Raw genomic sequence first — 19,513 nt, 5'->3', positions numbered from 1 at the left:
AGATGCGCAAGGGTGAGTCTAAACAACGAACAATCGAACAAAAATGTATAATAGAACCATCGCAATGACTCTTAGCCTGTTATATTAAGGTAAATCAAGCCAAAAAAGTTGCTTAGTTCCCCTTTCACTCGTGTCTGATCTCTTTTCTGGTCCATTCTTCTTTTGTTCCACCGACGGTCGCCTCTTGGGTCCCATATCAGTCGATTGGTCCATGATGAATGCAACAATTGCCTCGCAACTGGCTGTTTATATCTAGCCGGTGCCATGTTTGGGTGTGTGTCTGTGCCGTAAGGCATTTTCGAAAGTACAATCTGACTACATTTTCGAGGATACTTCCGCTGCGTCACATCCGGATTGTGTCGTTCCTAAAAGAGCAAGTTGCATATGCGCTTTTTCACTGGAGAGGCGACATGGGTAAATGACACACCCACCAATGAACCCAGAAATGGATGCAGAACCATCAGCATAACTCAACTAGGGATGTCCGATATTGGCCCTTTTGCCGATATCCGATATGCGATATTGTCCAACTCTAAATTTTCGATTCCGATATCAGCCGATACCGATGTCGAGATTTGGGTTATTTTTCCTCAAACCTAATTTAGGTAACATTACATATCTCCTGTTGTGGAATCAACACAACATGCTTAATGTTATTGTGATGCCCCACTGGATGCATTCTTGAATGCAACAAGGCTTTCCAAATGTTAACATTGTCTGTGCAAAATAAGAAAAATACTTCAACTTAATTTAAGGGAAAAGTGCCATGTTTATTTTTATTTTTTTAATGGTCTCAGACAACAGTTTGGATTACACTCTCCCTGAGATAATCTTGACAATGCCCACAACAAATAGGGCAAACTTGACTCCACAAATGATAAAACATTGTACCTGAACAACTATGTGCAACATAGCAGTATGTTTCTTTAACTAAAACTCAATAACCTTAATTGAATAAATGCACAAATATGAGTCAATTACAATGTGCACTGTACTGCACAATTTTGAAAACATTTATTTGAGCTATAAAAAAAAAAAAAAAAAAAAAAAATCGGTTTTAAGGCAAAAAAAATCCGATACCGATATTGACAGATATTACATTTTTATGCTAATATCGGGCCGATAATATCGGTGGGCCGATAATATCGGACATCTCTACTCTCAACCTGCATACTTATGCCGCTTTTCCACTGCATGGTACCAGCTCGACACGACTCGACTCAGCTCGCATTTTTTGCGTTTCCACCGCGAAAACATGGTATCTGGTACCTGAAGTGGCTGCTTTTTCTAGTACCGCCTCGCTCTAGGTTCCAAGCGGCTGAGCCGATGCTAAAAGGTGACGTCGGCAGACGGCCGGCCACTGATTGGCCAGAGAGTGTGACGAAGTCACGAGAGCGACATGGCAACCATGCTGGTAACAGCCATAGCAGCGCCGCAGCCAACATATTCCACTTCTTCAACATGCCAGCTAATAATATGAACACGAATACCATCGCATCGATGTTCTCCATTGTTGTTATGTGGGTTCTGTCCATGTGTGGGTTACGTAGGTGTTGTTTGCGTCGCGTACAAAAATACGTCACGGCCCTTTCACGCAGCCGACCCCGCCCACGTCCCGGAGGTACTATTTGCGGTGGAAAAGGACCCGCGCTGCTACCGTGTCGAGTCGTGTCGAGTCGTGTCGTGTCGTGTCGAGCTACATGTGCGGTGGAAAAGCGGCACTAATGTAATTTTGGCTAAAAAGTTGCATAGTGGGACTTTAATATCGTACGTACTGTCGAATTCGTCAACATATTAAAATATTTTTTCGCGTTTTTAAATAAAATAACTGATCCAATAAAACAAATTTGTTTCACATTTTATTTAAAAGTTTCAAACCTGATCCCACTTTACTAAGTCCGGTTAAATTACAAATGGAAAGTTTCTGTTGAATGTTTTTAAAGAAAATCCCAAATCACAGAACATTCCTCCTCTTCTTTACTTTTGGTTTAGGGGTCACGATCATGCTGAAAGGCCTCGTTGTGCGCCCCTTGACCCACGGTTCTGGGTTCTGTGGCACTGTAAGTGCGGTCCGGTCTGGTGGAGAGAACAATCCTCTCCCCTCGGGCTCCACTCAGGTCCTCAGGTACCTGGGGCATCGAGGAGGAGGAGGAGGAGGAGGAGTCGCGGTTTATGAAGAACTGAGCTATACTTCTGTATTGGTACTTTAGACGCGATCCTACCGTTCTACCGTCCCGTTCTGTTCTCGGTTCTCCCTCCTACCTGCGGGTCGTCCCGCCGCTGCGGCTGGCGGCGGCGGTGCAGGTCGATGGCATACTGGTACTTGGCGGAGTCCAGCCCCAACAGGCTGGCCAGCCGCGCCCCCAGGAAGTCACACGCTGCAGGGGGTAGAGAGACAATCCGGGTCAGTATTGAACGCGGTCCACTGCCCCCCGCAGCCGCGGGCGTAATAAAGAGCCTAGAAGTTGCTCTGCATATCATGATGTAAATACAGATACTTTATTTGATGTTCTTTATATGTTAGGGGTCGGTGTTGAGACTTGACTTACATTTTTGATTACCAGAGTGTGCGTGCATGCATACATGCATGCCAACATACATACAAAAGCACCTGAAGCTGTCAGCGCCGGTAACCTTAGGAGAACTAAAGTAATGCTGAAGGACAGGGAAGATTCTCTCGGAAAATGCAACTGCTTGTAAATTTATATTTTTTATAACAGCAAGGTGTATTCATTTTGACTTTCGCAGTATATGTATTTTTATTTGAACTGTACTCATTTTTTATTTTCATACATATTCGTGTCCCTTATCTTGTAGGCCTACTGAACATTGACTGGTGCTGAGTGTCGGTTTTGGGAATTGCATGTGACTGTTGATTGTGTTTATTTTATCACGGTGCTGCCTTCTTGGTCAGGTCATTCTCATAAAAGAGATTTTAATATCAATGAATTTCTACCTGGTTAAATGATTGATTGATTGATTAACAACATAATAAAACAATGTACAAGAGAAAAAATGCATGCAGAATGTTACAAATTGTGATTTTCACTAGCAAATAACACGATAAGAACGTAATCTGTCACAAAATATGTTCAGAAACTGAGCTTAATTAAACGTCACATAAATCAATGTAAAGACATGAACGCTAGAAAGTGTGTGTGTGTGTGTGTGTGTGTGTGTGTTACCGCAAAGGGTCATCTTCATCACCAGACCCCCAGTTTTCCTCCACGACCTCCAAGTCTAGGGAACACAAGAGAAGAGTGAGACGATTCAACAGATTTAGTGTTCAGAGAGAAGAGTGAGACGATGCAACAGATTTAATGTTCAGAGAGAAGAGTGAGACGATGCAACAGATTTAGTGTTCAGAGAGAAGAGTGAGACGATGCAACAGATTTTGTGTTTAGAGAGAAGAGTGAGACAATGCAATAGATTTAGTGTTCAGAGAAGAGTGAGACGATGCAACCGATTTAGTGTTTAGAGAGAAGAGTGAGACGATGCAACAGATTGTGTTCAGAGAGAAGAGTGAGACGATGCAACAGATTTAGGTTTCAGAGAGAAGAGTGAGACGATGCAAAAGATTTAATGTTGGTCTGGAGTCGTTCACCCTCTCTGATGGCTCCCTGAGCGTCTCATCATGTGTTGGATCTTCCTCGTCCTCCTCCATAGTCTCCCCACTGGCGAAGTGGACCACCCTCCTCTGTTGACACACACACATTTTTTTACTTAGCTGACCACAAATGGGTTTTCCAAACACATGCTCTTATTTTGAAGGTTTGTTATGTCTTTGTCTGGTTGTTCTTGAGGGATGATTGTGTGAGCAATGGAGAGTTCAAGGTAAACCTTTTGTCTGCCTATCAGATAACCAGGAAGTCATTAATTGCCAAATGGTTGTGTTTCAACATCCTCAAAAGGCCTATCATGCAATAGATAACAATATACACCCAATATACAGATACAAGATAAACACAGATCAGTTAACAATGAGTTTTTCTGAACGCCGGGTGATTACGTCTCAACCTGATAGTCGCTCTTATCTGGGACCTCGTTGAGCCTCCAGCTCGTGTTTCAGGGTGCGACTGATCAACAGCTCTCTGAGGTCGTGGTCGACATGTCATCAGAGGGAACTTACTTCCTGTCGGTCCTCCATCCCACAGCTGGGTCCCAGTAGCCTCGGCCCAGGAACCACTTCTCCTGCTGGGAGATTCGTCGTCGCTCCAGGATTTCCTGGACTCCGCCGGCCACGCCCCCATGCCCAGCTGGCCACGCCCACACTGTACCCACACAGGTCGGGCACTCGTTTGAGTGGCAGGAATGAGGCCAGACGTGTTTTAACCGTATAATGAGCTTTATTGTAATCGATCAATACAACTTATTCTGATCATTAAATACCGTGAAAAATGAAAGATGATTGACAGCATAGGCAACAAGTTTTTTGTTTTGTTTTGTAAACCATCCCATGATGCAACACGGCGTGCTAGGAGTTCTACTTCCTTCAGATCAAATGACTGTAGATAACTGAACACAAAGTGCAAAAGGCCACCTGATAGGCTGATGTATGAACACAACAGGAAGTAGCAGAAGGATTTAGTATGTCCTGTCGTGTTGCCACAGCTCCCACTGCGGAACGATGGCTGAGAACACTCTACGGGTTATAGGACACCACTTCTAAACAGCCTCCCTTCCAACGATTAAACAACATCTTAGAACATGACATCATCTTATAAATACAAAATGTACATTTCCCCGCTCGCCTAGACTTCTAGATATATGTTGAGATTGTTCCGTTATGCAGAACTCTGTGATACATTCGTGGCAGTGCTTCCCGGCTGCTTAACGAGACTGTTAACGAGCCCTCCAGGTGTTTCTACAGGTACGCTGATTAACGAGTCCTCCAGGTGTTTCTAAAGGTACGCTGATTAACGAGACTCTTAACGAGACTTCAAGGTGTTTCTACAGGTGTGCTGCTTAACGAGACTGTTAACGATATCTTCAGTTGTTTCTACAGGTATACTGCTTAACGAGATCTTCAGGTGTTTCTGCTTAACGAGACTGTTAACGAGACCTTCAGGTGTTTCTCGGGTACGCTGCTTAAAAAGATTGTAATGAGTTCTACAGGTAATGCAACAGCTGGTGACCACTAAATGTGGCCAGAGAATTAAAAAAACAAGCTGGACTGGAAACGTGGTTGGCAAGCAATGCTATATTGTAACATTTAGTGTATAGTGTAAAAAACAAATCTAATCTATCATTAAACATGAGTAATACATTAAAAAGCTAATATTAATAGGGGGTATATTACAAAGTCCCCAAATCATCACTAATATACGACTCAACATCGTAACCCACTTATATCGAGTTTGGAAACAGAATCATTAAATAAGAGATGCTACCTCGAGTATAAAAAGAAAGACAGCAGAGGAGGAGAATCCAAAATAACCAAAACTTTAAAAGAAGCTTGAATGCTTTGAGACGATTCAAACCACATATAGACGTGTCTCGGTGGTTGTCGGGGTTCTGTTTGGTTCCCGGTGGCACCACTCAGCTGACACCGGGCAGGAAGGCAGGTCGGTTATCGATTATCGTTGAAGGATCCTTAATGAGGCGCTCATGATGAGGTCATCATATAGTGACACACCTGCGGTCAGCCAGGGTCACACATTACCGCCGCAGGTGTGTGGGCTATGGTCCCACCGCATGGGGGGGGGGGCAGAGGTTCTGTTAAGGGCATGCTGATAATATTAATACTAATCTGTAATATCGTTTGAATAGTGTTGTTCAGTTCTGAGTGTCTGACACTCTCCTCACCCACCATGAAGAACAAGGCCGACAGCATCTGGACCTCTTTAACTTAAAGTCGGCATCTTAAGGGGCATGAGCTACCTTAAGACCAGGGGTAAGGGTACCTTAAGGGTTATTTACCTTAAGACCAGGGGTCGTAACTCTTACTGAGAGAGCTGGAGGTTCTGGGACCACAAAGTGCAAGTCCTCCCCTGTAGACGGAGGCCAGGAGCTCCCCCTGTGGCTGGGAGAGGACTAGCAGGCTAGGCTAGCAGGCTAGGCTAGGATGCTAGGCTAGGAGGGTACTAGGCTAGACTAGCAGGCTAGGCTAGGCGGCTAGGCTAGGTGGCTAGCAGGCTAGACTAGCAGGCTAGGCTAGGATGCTAGGCTAGGAGGCTAGCAGGCTAGGCTAGGCGGCTAGGCTAGGCGGATAGGCTACGTGGCTAGGCTAGGAGGGGACTTTTACTTTGTGGGTTGTAAAGCAGACAGCAGAAGATGATTCCAGCTCTGGGATAACATTACAGTATGGACCGCCCTCGCGCCACCATGGAGGGTAACAAGATGGAGCCCTCCTGGAGGAAGGGGATTGGCTGAGACGCGGGCTCCGAGGGGTCAGAGGTCGCCCTAGGAGACCACACAGCCGGTGTCCTTCTGAGGCTTCAGGTCTGGTTCCTTCATGGGCTTCACCTCCTCCTCCGGCTTGGCCTTGGCCTGCACACACAAACAAACCAGTTCACTAGTACACCAGTACACTGCCACACAAACAAACGAGTTCACTAGTACACTGTCACACAAACAAACAAGTTCACTAGTACACTGCCACACAAACAAACCAGTTCACTAGTACACCAGTACACTGCCACAGAAACAAACCAGTTCACTAGTACACCAGTACACTGCCACACAAACTCCAGTGCACCGGGCACACACAAACAGACCAGTGATGTAGTTCACTAGTACTCTGCACACACAAACAGACCAGTGAAGAGGTTCACTAGTACACCAGTATTCTGTCAGCCCAGATCGCAGCGTACCAGTGTATTGTCTGGTTAGCACTTTGACGCTAGGCCATGTAGCATCCAGCAGGCAGCCCAGTACCTTTTTGTTCTTGTCGTTGTCTGGTTAGCACCCTACCCTCGAGGTTGTACCATGTATCATGCAGCCTGCAGCATGCCGCCCAGTACCTTGTCGTTCTTGGCCCCCTTGGTGAGGTCGAAGGTGTTCAGCACCTCCGGGCTCCACTGCTCGCTGAGCGGCGGCAGCTCAAAGGCCAGCGGCTCGGCCAGGCCGTAGCTCGCCTTCAGCTCCAGCTGGGGCGCCTCCTCCGGCACCTTGTGGAAGTAGCTGGTATTACAGGATAATTATTAACATTAAATAACATTATATTACATTATATAACATCAAATATATCACCTTGTGGAAATAGCTGGTATTACAGGATAATTATTAACATTAAATACCATTATATTACATTATATAAAATGATATAACATCAAATATATCACCTTGTGGAAGTAGCTGGTATTACAGGATAATTATTAACATTAAATACCATTATATTACATTATATAAAATGATATAACATCAAATATATCACCTTGTGGAAGTAGCTGGTATTACAGGATAATTATTAACATTAAATACCATTATATTACATTATATAAAATGATATAACATCAAATATATCCCCTTGTGGAAGTAGCTGGTATTACAGGATAATTATTAACATTAAATACCATTATATTATGTTATATAAAATGATATAACATCAAATATATCACCTTGTGGAAGTAGCTGGTACTGCAGGATAATTATTACAATTAAATACCATTATATAAAATGATATAACATCAAATACATCACCTTGTGGAATAAGCTGGTATTACAGGACAACATACGTTTATGTGTAAGTGTGTGTGTGCAGTGCACGTGTACACACACACATTTACACACAGGACCGAAAATTCTAAATGTCTCCGGTCAGAATGACCAATGGAAATAATTCTCTTTGCACGATTTGAATTGTGTTTAAATATGCTACAGTGGTCATTTGTTCAGTCAATTCATGTAAAACTATGTGGGCCGGGCCGATATTTCCCACCACTATCCTCGAGCCGGGTCGGGCCGGGCCTTTGATCGAGCGTTTGTGTTTTGTTTTTTTTAAATCATTGCTTTATTGGCCTAATCTGAGGGGAAATCTATGCCATAAACAGACATATTATAGGCCTTTATTACTCAGGTCTTCTCAATGCCGTGGAACGCTCCGTTCACTTGCATGGGTAGTAGTCTGGTAACTTGTCAACCCCAGCATCTTCAGTTGCTAAGCGACGTCAACGTCTTTGACTATTTCACTGCTGATCAACAATACGAATGCTGGTAACGATTAAATTGTAAAAAGACACACCATGTGAAGTTATTTTTTTGTTTCGGCATGTAGCCGCGTAATAAGCGGGATAATGTATAGAACGTCACCGGTCATTATCGAAAATAAGCCCCTTCAGGGGGTTAAACCCCTATCGGGTTTAATTTCCCGATAATGACCGGCGTTCTATACATTATCCCTTACATGTATATTTAGCAGAGTAGGCCTAAGTAACAAATGGGTAAAAAGTTACACATGTATTAAAAAAAAATGTCGGGTTGAAATCAGGCTCGGGCTCATCCTTACTTAATGTGTCGGGCCGGGCCGGGCTCGGACAGAACTTGCACGGGCTCGGGCCGGCCCAACCTAAGCTCTAATAAAGACTGCTCAGCGAAGCCGCCTTGGGGAAGGAAGAGTCACGAGGCTTATGCGCATTGCAAGCAGCAGAGACACTCTCGATACATTTGACTTTAAGTCGGCAGCGGCACGCTTCACTGATGCCAAATATCGAAAGGAAAAAAAAAACGTTAAAATTAATCCTTCCAGGTCACATGATGACCGTCGCCAATTTTTTTCTAGCGGAAACCCTGACGTGTACGTGTGTGTTTGTGTAGTTGTGCGTGTGCGTGTGTGCGTGTGTGTGTGCGTGTGTTTGTACTGACATGAAGCCGTTCTCCCGCTGACACTTCTCCAGCGTGTTCTTCACCAGCGCTCCGAGCTTCAGGAAGAAGAGCTGCTCCGAGGGCCGCGCCGTGGAGCCCGGGCCCTTGGTCTGCCGGTACTCCTTACACAGCTCCTCCGCTCGCTGGTAGGCTGGGACCATCAACCAGTTAACATGTAGCAGAACCAGAACCATTAACACAGCTCCTCCGCTCACTGGTAGGCTGGAACCATTAACCAGTTATCATGTACCATTAACCAGTTACCACAACCATTAACACAGCTCCTCCCCTCGCTGGTAGGCTGGGACCATCAACCAGTTAGAATGAACCAGTGACCAGAACCAGTAACCATTAACACAGCTCCTCCGCTCGCTGGTAGGCTGGGACCATCAACCAGTTAACATGTACCATTAACCAGTTACCACAACCAATAACACAGCTCCTCCGCTCGCTGGTAGGCTGGGACCATCGACCAGTTAACATGTAGCAGAACCAGAACCAGAACCATTAACACAGCTCCTCAGCACACTGGTAGGCTAGACACAACCAGGAACCAAAACCATTGACCAGTAACCAGAACCATTAGCCAGTTACCAGAACCGTTAACCAGTTACCAGAACCGTTAACCAGTTACCAGAACCGTTAACCAGTTACCATTATTACAGCTCCTCTGCCCGCTGGTAACTTGGACACAACCAGTAACCATTTACCATTAACCAGAAACACGTAGGCCGGACACATACAGTAACAGTAACCAGTTAGCATTAACCAACACCTATTGAATTTGGTCTATAGTTAGCGTGGTTAACCAACTGAACCTGGGCTATAGTTAGCATGCATAACCTGGTCAATAGTTAGTATGGTTAACCTGGTATAGTTAACCTATTGAACCAGGGCTATAGTTAGCGTGGTTAAACTATTGAACCTTGTCTATAGTTAGCATGGTTAACCTGGTCTATTGATAGCGTGGTTAACCTGGTCTATAGTTAGCGAGGTTAACCTGGTCTATAGAGAGCGTGGCTAACCTGGACTATAGTTAGCGAGGTTAACCTGGTCTATAGTTAGCATGGTTAACCTGGTCTTTAGTAAGCGGGGTTAACCTGGGCTATAGTTAGCAGGGTTAACTGGGCTATAGTTAGCGGGGTTAACCTGGGCTATAGTTAGCGTGGTTAACCTGGGCTATAGTTAGCGGGGTTAACCTGGGCTATAGTTAGCGGGGTTAACCTGGGCTATAGTTGGCTGGGTTAACCTGGGCTATAGTTAGCGTGGTTAACCTGGGCTTTAGTTAGCGGGGTTAACCTGGGATATAGTTAGCGTGGTTACTCACACTTCTCTGCCTCCTGTAGGGAGCGGATGGCCTCTCCACACTTATCGCTGGCCAGCAGCGTCTGTCCGTGGTAGCAGTACGCCTGTAGACAGACACGCACACTTTAGTCACAACACACACACAAAAAGAGCGACACAAAATAGACACACAAAGAGCTACACAAGGGAATCACACAACCAGAAGGTTTAAAACCCCTCAAACACACTTCAGGAGGTACCGACCGGTAAACTAAGACAGGGTTAACTAAGACAGGGTTAACTTACTGTTGTGTTACTGACAGGGTTAACTAAGACATGGTTAACTGAGACAGGGTTAACTAAGACTAACTAATTGTTGTGCTACTGACAGGAGGACTATAACTGTTCCATAACTTACGTAAGCCATGTAGAAGTGCATCTTGAGCTGGAAGTATTTCTTCCACTTGTTGCTGCACTCTGGCTCCAAAGTGTGAAGCGTCTGGTCTAGAAAACAGAGCAGCATGGTTAACAGGGTCAGCCCGCAGTCCCACAGGAGGCCACTAGAGGGCGGGGTCAGCCCGCAGTCCCACAGGAGGCCACTAGAGGGCGGGGTCAGCCCGCGGTCCCACAGGAGGCCACTAGAGGGCGGGGTCAGCCCGCAGTCCCACAGGAGGCCACTAGAGGGCGGGGTCAGCCCGCAGTCCCACAGGAGGCCACTAGAGGGCGGGGTCAGCCCGCAGTCCCACAGGAGGCCACTAGAGGGCGGGGTCAGCCCGCAGTCCCACAGGAGGCCACTAGAGGGCGGGGTCAGCCCGCAGTCCCACAGGAGGCCACTAGAGGGCGGGGTCAGCCCGCAGTCCCACAGGAGGCCACTAGAGGGCGGGGTCAGCCCGCAGTCCCACAGGAGGCCACTAGAGGGCGGGGTCAGCCCGCAGTCCCACAGGAGGCCACTAGAGGGCGGGGTCAGCCCGCAGTCCCACAGGAGGCCACTAGAGGGCGGGGTCAGCCCGCAGTCCCACAGGAGGCGGGCGGCCAAAAGGATTGTATTCATATCACAGAGAGAGCCCCTGTTTGTGAATTTCTTCCGATACGGGGAGTACGCAAGTCTATGCACTGATCCGACACACATGACCCCTTTACTACACAAACAACATCACAAACACGACGGTGTTATGCTTGCGTTCAAAGTCGGAATGGGAAACGCGTCACCTTCTCCGATCTACGGGTGTTCGAGCTAACTAGAAGAATACAAATGTATCATTATAGATTACAAACGTCAGTAAAAATTGTAGACAGTAAGTGAACCGACTCTTTATTGCTGTCATCGTAAGAGAACTCTTAAGTCGAAACATAAGTTCAGGAATCGGAATGGAATCTGAATTTGTTTTATGGGAACATCTGTTCCCGTTTGGTGCTGGACTAATGCCTCATGATCCACTGCAGACTTCTGCTCTGGCCAATCAGGAGCTCGGAGAGGGATGACCAATCACGATTCCCCAGGGAGAAGGGTCAGAGGTTAGGTGACTCACTGGCTCTCTGGTAGAAGTTGGCCGTCTCGTAGGACAGGGCGGCGACCAGCGTAGCGTTGTGCTTCAGCTCGATGGCCCGCGCGATGGTCACTGTGAGACGAGAACCAGGGAACCATGTTAGGACCATGGACCAGCAGCAGGACCATGGACCCATGTGACCACACCAGGACCATGGACCCATGTGACCACACCAGGACCATGGACCAACTCCAATACCGAACCTAATGATGCTAACATGCTAGCTACCTTCCTGTGCCTCCGCCTGGCATTGGATGATGTATGCGTCAATCACCCTGGCCTCCAGGTCCCGCCCCTTCTCGGCAGGGGTGATGAGGCGGGGGATCTGGTCTTCCTGTAGAAAACACCAGCGCAGCGTTATAGACTCTTCCTCTGACCTGCGTTATGGTCCTGTTTTTTCCTGTCTGCTGCCCCCCTGCCCTCCCCCAGAGGTCGTTGAGGCCACCACACCGAGGAGGTCTGCACCCCCAAGGCCCGAATTGAGACACCCAACCCTTTAGTGAAGCTCCCACTCACTGCAGGAGACGCTAAAGTAGCTATCGCTAGGCTATCTTTACTGTAGCAGCTAATAGGTGCTGTTGCACGTTACCCTAACTATACTGTAGGAGAGGCTTATAGAAGCTGTAGCTAGGCTATCTATACTGTAGCGTAAGCTAATGGCTGCTATTGTTCGTCAACTTATCTTTGCTGTAGAAGAAGCTAAAAGAAGCTATCACTGGGCTATCTTTGTTGTAGCCGTAGCTAAAATAAGTTATCACTAGAATAGCTTTACTGTAGATGAAGCTAATGTGATATGACTGCTAGTGGTCTTCACCTTGAGGTGTTTAAAGATGCCGGCGGCCATCTTCAGGCTTCGATGGACGTCTTTAGCCTCCGCTTCCGTTACACTAAGACACAAGACAAGACACAAGACATCAGAGACGTTAACACAAATACGGTTTCAAGGTCACAATTGCCAACCATTACATCCCAGGCTGTCAATCATGGTATATATGCTACATGGTGATATGAGATGTGGTGATATGACATTTGGTGATAATTGATGAGGATACTATGATAAAAGATGATGTTATGATAAATACATGAGGATACTATGATAAAAGATGATGTTATGATAAATACATGAGGATACTATGATAAACGATGATGTTATGATATAAACACAGTGATACTATGATAAACGATGTTATGATATACACAGTGATACTATGATAAACAATGATGTTATGATATATACACAGTGATACTATGATAAACAATGATGTTATGATATATACACAGTGATACTATGATAAACAATGTTATTATGATATATACACAGTGGTACTATGATAAACGATGATGTTATGATATATACACAGTGATACTATGATAAACTATGATGTTATGATATATACACAGTGATACTATGATAAACGATGATGTTATGATATATAAACGGTGATACGAGGGCGGGAGGACCTACTTCTCCTTGCCCGCCATGCGGGAGGCGAACTTGGTGTACCAGATGGCCACGTTGTAGCTCATGGAGATCAGCTCAAAGATGGCGTCCTGTTGCGCACTGTGGGAAACGGGGTTCAGAGGAGGGGGGTGAGACAGGTTCGACCCGTTCTGGCGGTCAGTAGAACCAACGCATGGGGGGCCCGGTTCTCAGGGGAGTCACAGAACCACAGTCCGGTTCTGTAGGAGCCTACCTTGGGACGTTCCCCTGCAGAGTGTCGGTCCACTTGAAGTTCTGGATGAATCTCATCTTGTTCTCCTGTGTGGTCCCGTCCAGAGACGAGATGAACCCTGGGGAGTAGCAAGAAGCCTCCAGCGGTTAGTGGCAGAACAACTGATCACATGTTAGGAGACAGAGAAAAAGGTTCATTACTGATCCACATGTCAGGAGACAGAGTAACAGGTCCATTACTGATCCACATGGAAGGAGACAGAGAAACAGGTTCATTAAACTACCTCCTTGGAACTTAAAGCATCAGTGTATTGGTGATGAAATACACAAGCAGTCAGTGAACACATCCTCAAACTCTTGTGTACTCTACTGTAGATACTCTACTGTAACACCCCTCTGGTGACTACTGTAGATACTCTAGTAACACCCCTCTAGTGACTACTGTAGATACTCTACTGTATTGACAGCAGAGGGTTGCTGTCACAGTAGAGTATCTACAGTAGAGACCCCCCCCCCCCCCCGCCTCTACCTTGGAGCAGGGAGAAGTAGGCGTCGGTGGCGTTCTTCATCATGTCCGGGTTGCAGGTGACGTCTGTGAACATCTCCAGCAGCCGCGCACGGTCCGTCCTCAGGTTGCTGCGGACCACAACGTTCATCAACCACATGGACAGCAAGTACCGAAAGACGGTACTTGCTGTACTTAGTCTGAGCACTTAGTCTGAGCACACTCCGAGAGCAGACACTCAAGACTGGGAGGAGCTACTCAATATTAAGACCAGAGGAAGCTAAGAAGGCCATTCCCCCCCTCCCTCTCAGGGCTCATTCGAACCAATCAGGCGCTGCGGCGGCCCTTGGGGAGTGTCCTGTGGCGTGTGTGACGTCATGCTGTGGACTCAAACCACTCCTTCACGGCAGGGCGGGGCCGCCCTGGAAGAACAACGCCTGATACGGTGAGCCCTGGGTTAGTGGGCCAGAGATCAGAGGGGAGGGGTAGGAGGTGAGGAGGGTAGGAGGTGAGGAGGGTGGGAGGTGAGGAGGGTAGGAGATCAGGAGGGGAGGAGGTCAGGAGGGGAGGAGGTTAGGGTTATTATGGTAGGATGGTAGGGTTAGGAGGTGAGGAGGGTAGGAGGGTAGGAGGGGAGGAGAGGAGGTAAGGAGGTTAGGGTTATTATGGTAGGTAGGTAGGGTTAGGAGGGTAGGAGGTGAGGAGGTAAGGAGGGTAGGAGGTAAGGAGGTTAGGGTTATTATGGTAGGAGGGTAGGGTTAGGAGGCTAGGAGGGTAGGAGCTAAGGAGCTTAGGGTTACAAGGGAGGTGACACAGGGACAGATGATGGATAGGGGGTTCAGATCCAGAGACCAGCCTTAAGGCCTTGGAGTCCCTGTGGTCCAGCAGCAGCTGAACCCAGCGACTAGTGAACCACCAGAGCAGTCTCCACTCCCCGTCCATGGCCCTGGACCAACCCTCCCGTCTGGTCACCTACTTGCAGATCTTGTTGGCGGCAGGGCTGCCGGCCACCCCGTAGAAGTTGAAGGAGACCGGGGCCGTCGCCTTCAGGGGGTTTCGGTGGAACCAGTGGGCCATCCTGGACTGGGCTCTACGGACCAGAACATCACAGGACGTCAACACAGGACACCATCACAGAACATCATCATCACTGGACAACACCCCATGACACCATCACAGAACATCATCATCACCCCATGACACCATCACATGACCCGCTGCTTACGGGACGGCAGGTGCATTCCTCCCCGGCCATCCCGACCCCGCCTGCTCTATATATACTCTGTGATTGACAGCTAGTGTTAGCGGGGACCTACGGTCGTCGTGGGTTGAATGTATACAAGGATTTGTTAAAGATACAGCAGGACATGAATACTTTGAGGCGACTTGGTCCTAAACTAGTTATTCAGTGAGGCGGTGTTCAGAGGAGCTCGGTGGAGACACGGCTCCTCTCTCACTGCCACCCTGTCGACCGACTCGGATGGGCATGTCAAGATGTTAAGAGGAGGGTCGCTGTGTCTGATCTTAAAGAGAGGCTCGTTGTGTCTGAAGGCTTGAGGTTCGGAGGAGGAGGAGGAGAGGAGCTCCGTGACGTAGTCTATAGCGATAGCTAGCGTTAGCTTCGTCTCGAGACGTCAACGCGATGAAAACACGAGAAGAAGTGAAACCGCGGGATTAAAGGCGGTAAACTTGAGGTAGAGGTGGTCGGGGGTTGGATGTGTCGGGAGGTGGAGGTGGAGGTGGTCGTCGTTACCTTGAAACTGGGGTCTGAGACGGAGAGGTTCTTCGGGAAGTCTGACAGCAACAACAACTCACTTCCGGAAATAAACCAAAGGCAGCCTCTGGCCAATAGGAGCGCATCAGGAAGTGAAAGCTAAGAGAGAGTTCGACCAATAAGAGCCGATCGTTTGGTCAGATGACGTCGAAGCCGTATATATACCACGCTCTGAGATCAGCCCCGACGGTTCTGTCAGTAACATACTTGACTGTAAGGACGGGATGAACGGATCTGGGATCCGACCCGCTCCCTTTGTTTGTGAGAGACAAGCCCGTAATAAAGACATCGAACAACATGTGTGCATGTACACACCAATGAGACAAACACACTCAGATATCAATAAATCATTTTAATTTTCCCACTTTGACAAGCATTGCATGAACAGAGCAGCAAAAATGTAATTCTAGTGACGAACAGAAGTAAAGAGAACTTGTTTGACCCAGTTGTTCAATCTACCAGACATCATGGATCTTCTCCAACTAAGGCAAAGTGTCCCCAGAACCTCAAAGTTTACATACAACGATTGTGCTTTGCAAAAATATTTTCTTAGAAAGATAAACAAATTTGGTTGGAAGAATATGTTTCTTTAGTCAATAAACTCATTTTATCATTGTTCATTTCATTTATATATATATATATATATATATATATATATATATATATATATATATATATATATATATATATATATATATATATATATATGTATGTATGTATGTATGTATATATAAATATATAGATAAATATATATATATATATATATATATATATATATATATATATATATATATATATATATATATATATATATAATCTTTTATGGAATGCAGAAGCGATCCAAAGTGTTTGGTGTAAACAATCGATTGATTAGAACTTCACCCAAGGTGGGTCAACATGTCAGCATACTTTTCATCCCCTCAATGGCTCAGCAAGAGTTTAAGGCACAGTAATTAATCCTCAACAAACAAAGGCACGTTTGGTGAATTATTCAAACGCTTCGAGAAACTTTACCCCATAGGCTGAAAATAGTTTGTCAATGTTTGGAGGCGGTTCAGGTATTTCTGGTCTGATGCCAAGCATTCCAAAACAGACATTCTTAAATTAATATCTTCTCCAAAGCGATTGTGTACAGCGTCCACGTAACGCAGTAGGACATGTTGAAGATTGTTCTCACGTTCAGCAACATTTACTTATCTTTGGATCACAATAGAACGCATTGTGGACATCTTCTGCATAACAAAATAATAAATTTGCATTGTCACAGGCATCCGCTGTTTAATCTCAAGTTGCATCCCACACACACACACACGCACACTTTTGAAATCATCCCAAACCTGATCAAACACAACTAAATGGCCTATAATGTAATCAAGAGAAGTCTTTGGCAATCGCGCCCCTTTGGTGTTTTAAGAAAGATGCTAAAACTCAAGCTAGGAATCTAGCTCTATAACACACACACGCGCACAGGCAGGCACGCACACGCACACACACACACACACACACACACACACACACACACACACACACACACACACACACACACACACACACACACACACACACACACACACACACACGACAACAACTGGTGGTCTGACCCCTGGAGGACTTTCAGTCAGAAGCTGAACCTCCTCCTGATGTCCACCTTGTGCACGTGGAGGTGGGCCGTGCACGTGGAGGTGGGCCGTGCACGTGGAGGTGAGTGCGGTTCTCAGAGGCGCCGGGCGTAGTTCTTGCAGAGCCCGTGGTCGCGGAGGTCCCCCCAGCCTCCGTTCTTGACGTGGGGCCGGTGCTCCACCTTCTCCCCCCCGCTGAGCGAGAGCGAGGCGGGGAACAGGCTCCCCTTCACCCGCTGCAGGACCTCCTCCACCCGCCGCGCCGCCAGCTCCGGCCTGCACTCCTCCTTCTTCTGGTGGAGGCCGCAGTCCCCGGTGTGGAGTACGCGGGAGCCCAGGGCCGCCAGCACCTTCAGGGGCTTGGCGATGCAGGTCCCCGACAGGTGCTGCAGGGTCCAGTCCCAGTTGTAGTCGTCGTAGGTGCAGAAGGCCTCGTTGCAGCCCATCAGCTTGTAGTACACCTCGCGGGAAAGCGCCAGGCCCATGTTGTGCTTGGTGGACTCCCAGCTGGCCGTCTGCAGCCGGTCCGAGTGGCCCCCGAAGCCGCCGTCCGGCACCTTGTGGTTCCCCAGCGCCAGCACGTCGCAGTCGGGGCAGCTGGCGGCGCGGTAGGCCGCCATGGCGCGGTAGTGGTGGTAGAAGTCGGGCAGCAGGTAGTGGTCCTCCTCCAGGAACACGGCGAAGCCGTGGTAGCCCTGCACGGCGCCCACCCGCTCCCACACAAAGTGCATCTTCCACCACCAGTGGTGCTTGGTCTGAGTGATGGCCGCCTCGCGGTAGTGGCCGTAGGAGTCGGGGTGCTCCGCGTTCAGGCAGCCCGACCTCACGGCCTGGTCCCGGGCCGCGTCCCGGGGGCAGTCCTTGGGATCGTGGCCGGGGAAGGAGTCGGGGTAGAGCTGGGTGCTGTAGGGGAAGTAGATCTGGACGACCTTGCAGAAAGTGATCCCTTGCACGATGGAGTTGATCTCCTCGGAGAAGTAGTCGTGGCTGAAGATGACCAGGAAGCCCTGGACCTCTGCGGCACTCTCCAGAGACCTGACCAGCAGGCGCAGGTAGTCCGGCCGGTTGTGGACCTGGACCACCAGCACCAGCTGGGGCTCCTCCGGGAACCGGTCTGCGTTCAAAACGAACTGCTGGTAATCCGCGTTCAAAACAGACTCAGCCAATTCAGACGGGGAGGCGAAGTTCAGTTTGACCATCTCTTCGGACTGCGAGACGTGGCTGTCTCTGAAGCTGATGGGGTCAGTTGTCTCCGGGTCGGACAGAAACAGCACCCGGGTGGAGAACAGCAGCGTCCCGATGACCAGCGAGACCCCCAGCAGCGCCAGCGCCTTGCGCCGCACCATACGGAACCTCATGACCGCCGAGGACCAGCAGAGACCGGGTCTAAACACACGACTGTCGGCTCGGCTTCACCCTCGTATCGACATCGTGTTCATGGTATTCATGGTAAACTTGCCGTCTTGGTCACGTTGTGTCACCCGAGTTCTGAGGCAGGAATGACAGCAGCGACGCGGGCTCCACAGCGTCTCACCAGCCGGTCCACAGCGGTCCGTCTCCTTCTGCTCTGCGGTGCGATTCCTGTGATACAAACCCGGTCCGCGGTGTTGGTGAGCAGTGGTAGTAAGGTAACTCCATGAGCATGTTTACCGGAGTTTGAACTCACCGAAAAGACGTGTGACGAGCGAGAAGTGGAAACCAGGAAGAGGATGGAAGGAGTCCGACCCATCTTCAGCAGGAAGCACGCCGACTGCTGACGTGTACAAAGCAGCCAACGGGAGGCGAGCGAGCCGCTGGTCCGACCCTCCGACCCTCCTACTCTGCTACCTCCTACTCACCTACCCTCCCACCACCTACCTTCTACCCTCCTCCCCCACCCCCCTCCTCCCCTCCTCCCGTGAGGTATCGGGAACGCGGGGCTGACTCCCGGCCGAGTCAACAGAACTAAACAAACCAAGGATTGCCAGAAGGCTTCGTTTTTTCACACTCACGCAAATCCTGCGTCTCAGTGCTGCATGACAGGGTTATTGTTAGCGTTAGTGTTAGTGCAAGTGATGTCATGTAAAGTGTCTTAGGGTTAGTGTTTCTGGGATTAAGCCGTAAGTGTTGGTGATGTAAAGTGAACTGTGAGCGGTGGTGGTGAAACTGAGTTGCCGGTTGGACTAGACCCAGTAACCCAGATGTATTCGGCCTGCAGGCTTCGAGTTCAGTCAATTAGTCACTTAATAAGTAACTAAACAAACGAGTCAGAGTGCATCGTGGGATTCTTCTATTTTTTTTTACGTTTTGTGCGATGTAAAACCCAGAATA

The 19,513-nt window shown here is 48.0% G+C and overlaps 3 protein-coding genes across 4 annotated transcripts; all 3 read right to left on the bottom strand.

The window, feature by feature from the left end:
- Nucleotides 1-1,846: 1,846 nt before the first annotated feature.
- LOC115534403 (protein FAM177A1) lies at nt 1,847-4,249 on the bottom strand. Its single transcript, XM_030345382.1, has 5 exons — nt 4,130-4,249; nt 3,605-3,697; nt 3,186-3,240; nt 2,263-2,378; nt 1,847-2,129 (listed from the first exon to the last, which is right to left on the bottom strand). The coding sequence occupies exons 1-5, from the start codon at nt 4,145-4,147 to the stop codon at nt 1,989-1,991; spliced, it is 423 nt and encodes a 140-aa protein (XP_030201242.1). The 5' UTR covers nt 4,148-4,249; the 3' UTR covers nt 1,847-1,988.
- Nucleotides 4,250-4,326: 77 nt separating this feature from the next.
- On the bottom strand, nt 4,327-15,678 carry brox (BRO1 domain and CAAX motif containing). 2 transcript variants are annotated; one of them, XM_030345379.1, is made up of 13 exons: nt 15,564-15,678; nt 14,787-14,900; nt 13,835-13,941; nt 13,328-13,424; nt 13,099-13,194; nt 12,448-12,520; nt 11,862-11,967; nt 11,616-11,705; nt 10,505-10,590; nt 10,130-10,211; nt 8,803-8,953; nt 6,963-7,122; nt 4,327-6,489 (listed from the first exon to the last, which is right to left on the bottom strand). In XM_030345379.1, the coding sequence occupies exons 1-13, from the start codon at nt 15,668-15,670 to the stop codon at nt 6,403-6,405; spliced, it is 1,356 nt and encodes a 451-aa protein (XP_030201239.1). In that variant the 5' UTR covers nt 15,671-15,678; the 3' UTR covers nt 4,327-6,402. The 2 variants fall into 2 exon arrangements, with proteins under 2 accessions (XP_030201239.1, XP_030201240.1); XM_030345380.1 differs by lacking the exons at nt 4,327-6,489; nt 6,963-7,122 and adding an exon at nt 7,207-7,572.
- A 1,104-nt stretch (nt 15,679-16,782) lies between these two features.
- On the bottom strand, nt 16,783-19,010 carry si:ch73-91k6.2 (alpha-1,6-mannosyl-glycoprotein 2-beta-N-acetylglucosaminyltransferase). Its single transcript, XM_030345551.1, has 2 exons — nt 18,870-19,010; nt 16,783-18,784 (listed from the first exon to the last, which is right to left on the bottom strand). Exon 2 carries the CDS (start codon nt 18,559-18,561, stop codon nt 17,299-17,301), a length of 1,263 nt encoding a protein of 420 aa, XP_030201411.1. The 5' UTR covers nt 18,562-18,784; nt 18,870-19,010; the 3' UTR covers nt 16,783-17,298.
- Between the last annotated feature and the right edge of the window lie 503 nt (nt 19,011-19,513).

The sequence above is a fragment of the Gadus morhua genome, chromosome 21, assembly GCF_902167405.1.
Source record: "Gadus morhua chromosome 21, gadMor3.0, whole genome shotgun sequence".
In the NCBI taxonomy this organism is placed as follows: Eukaryota; Metazoa; Chordata; class Actinopteri; order Gadiformes; family Gadidae; genus Gadus; species Gadus morhua.
The sequence above is the reverse complement of the archived record's forward strand: the minus strand, read 5'-3'. Positions and strand labels throughout refer to the sequence as shown.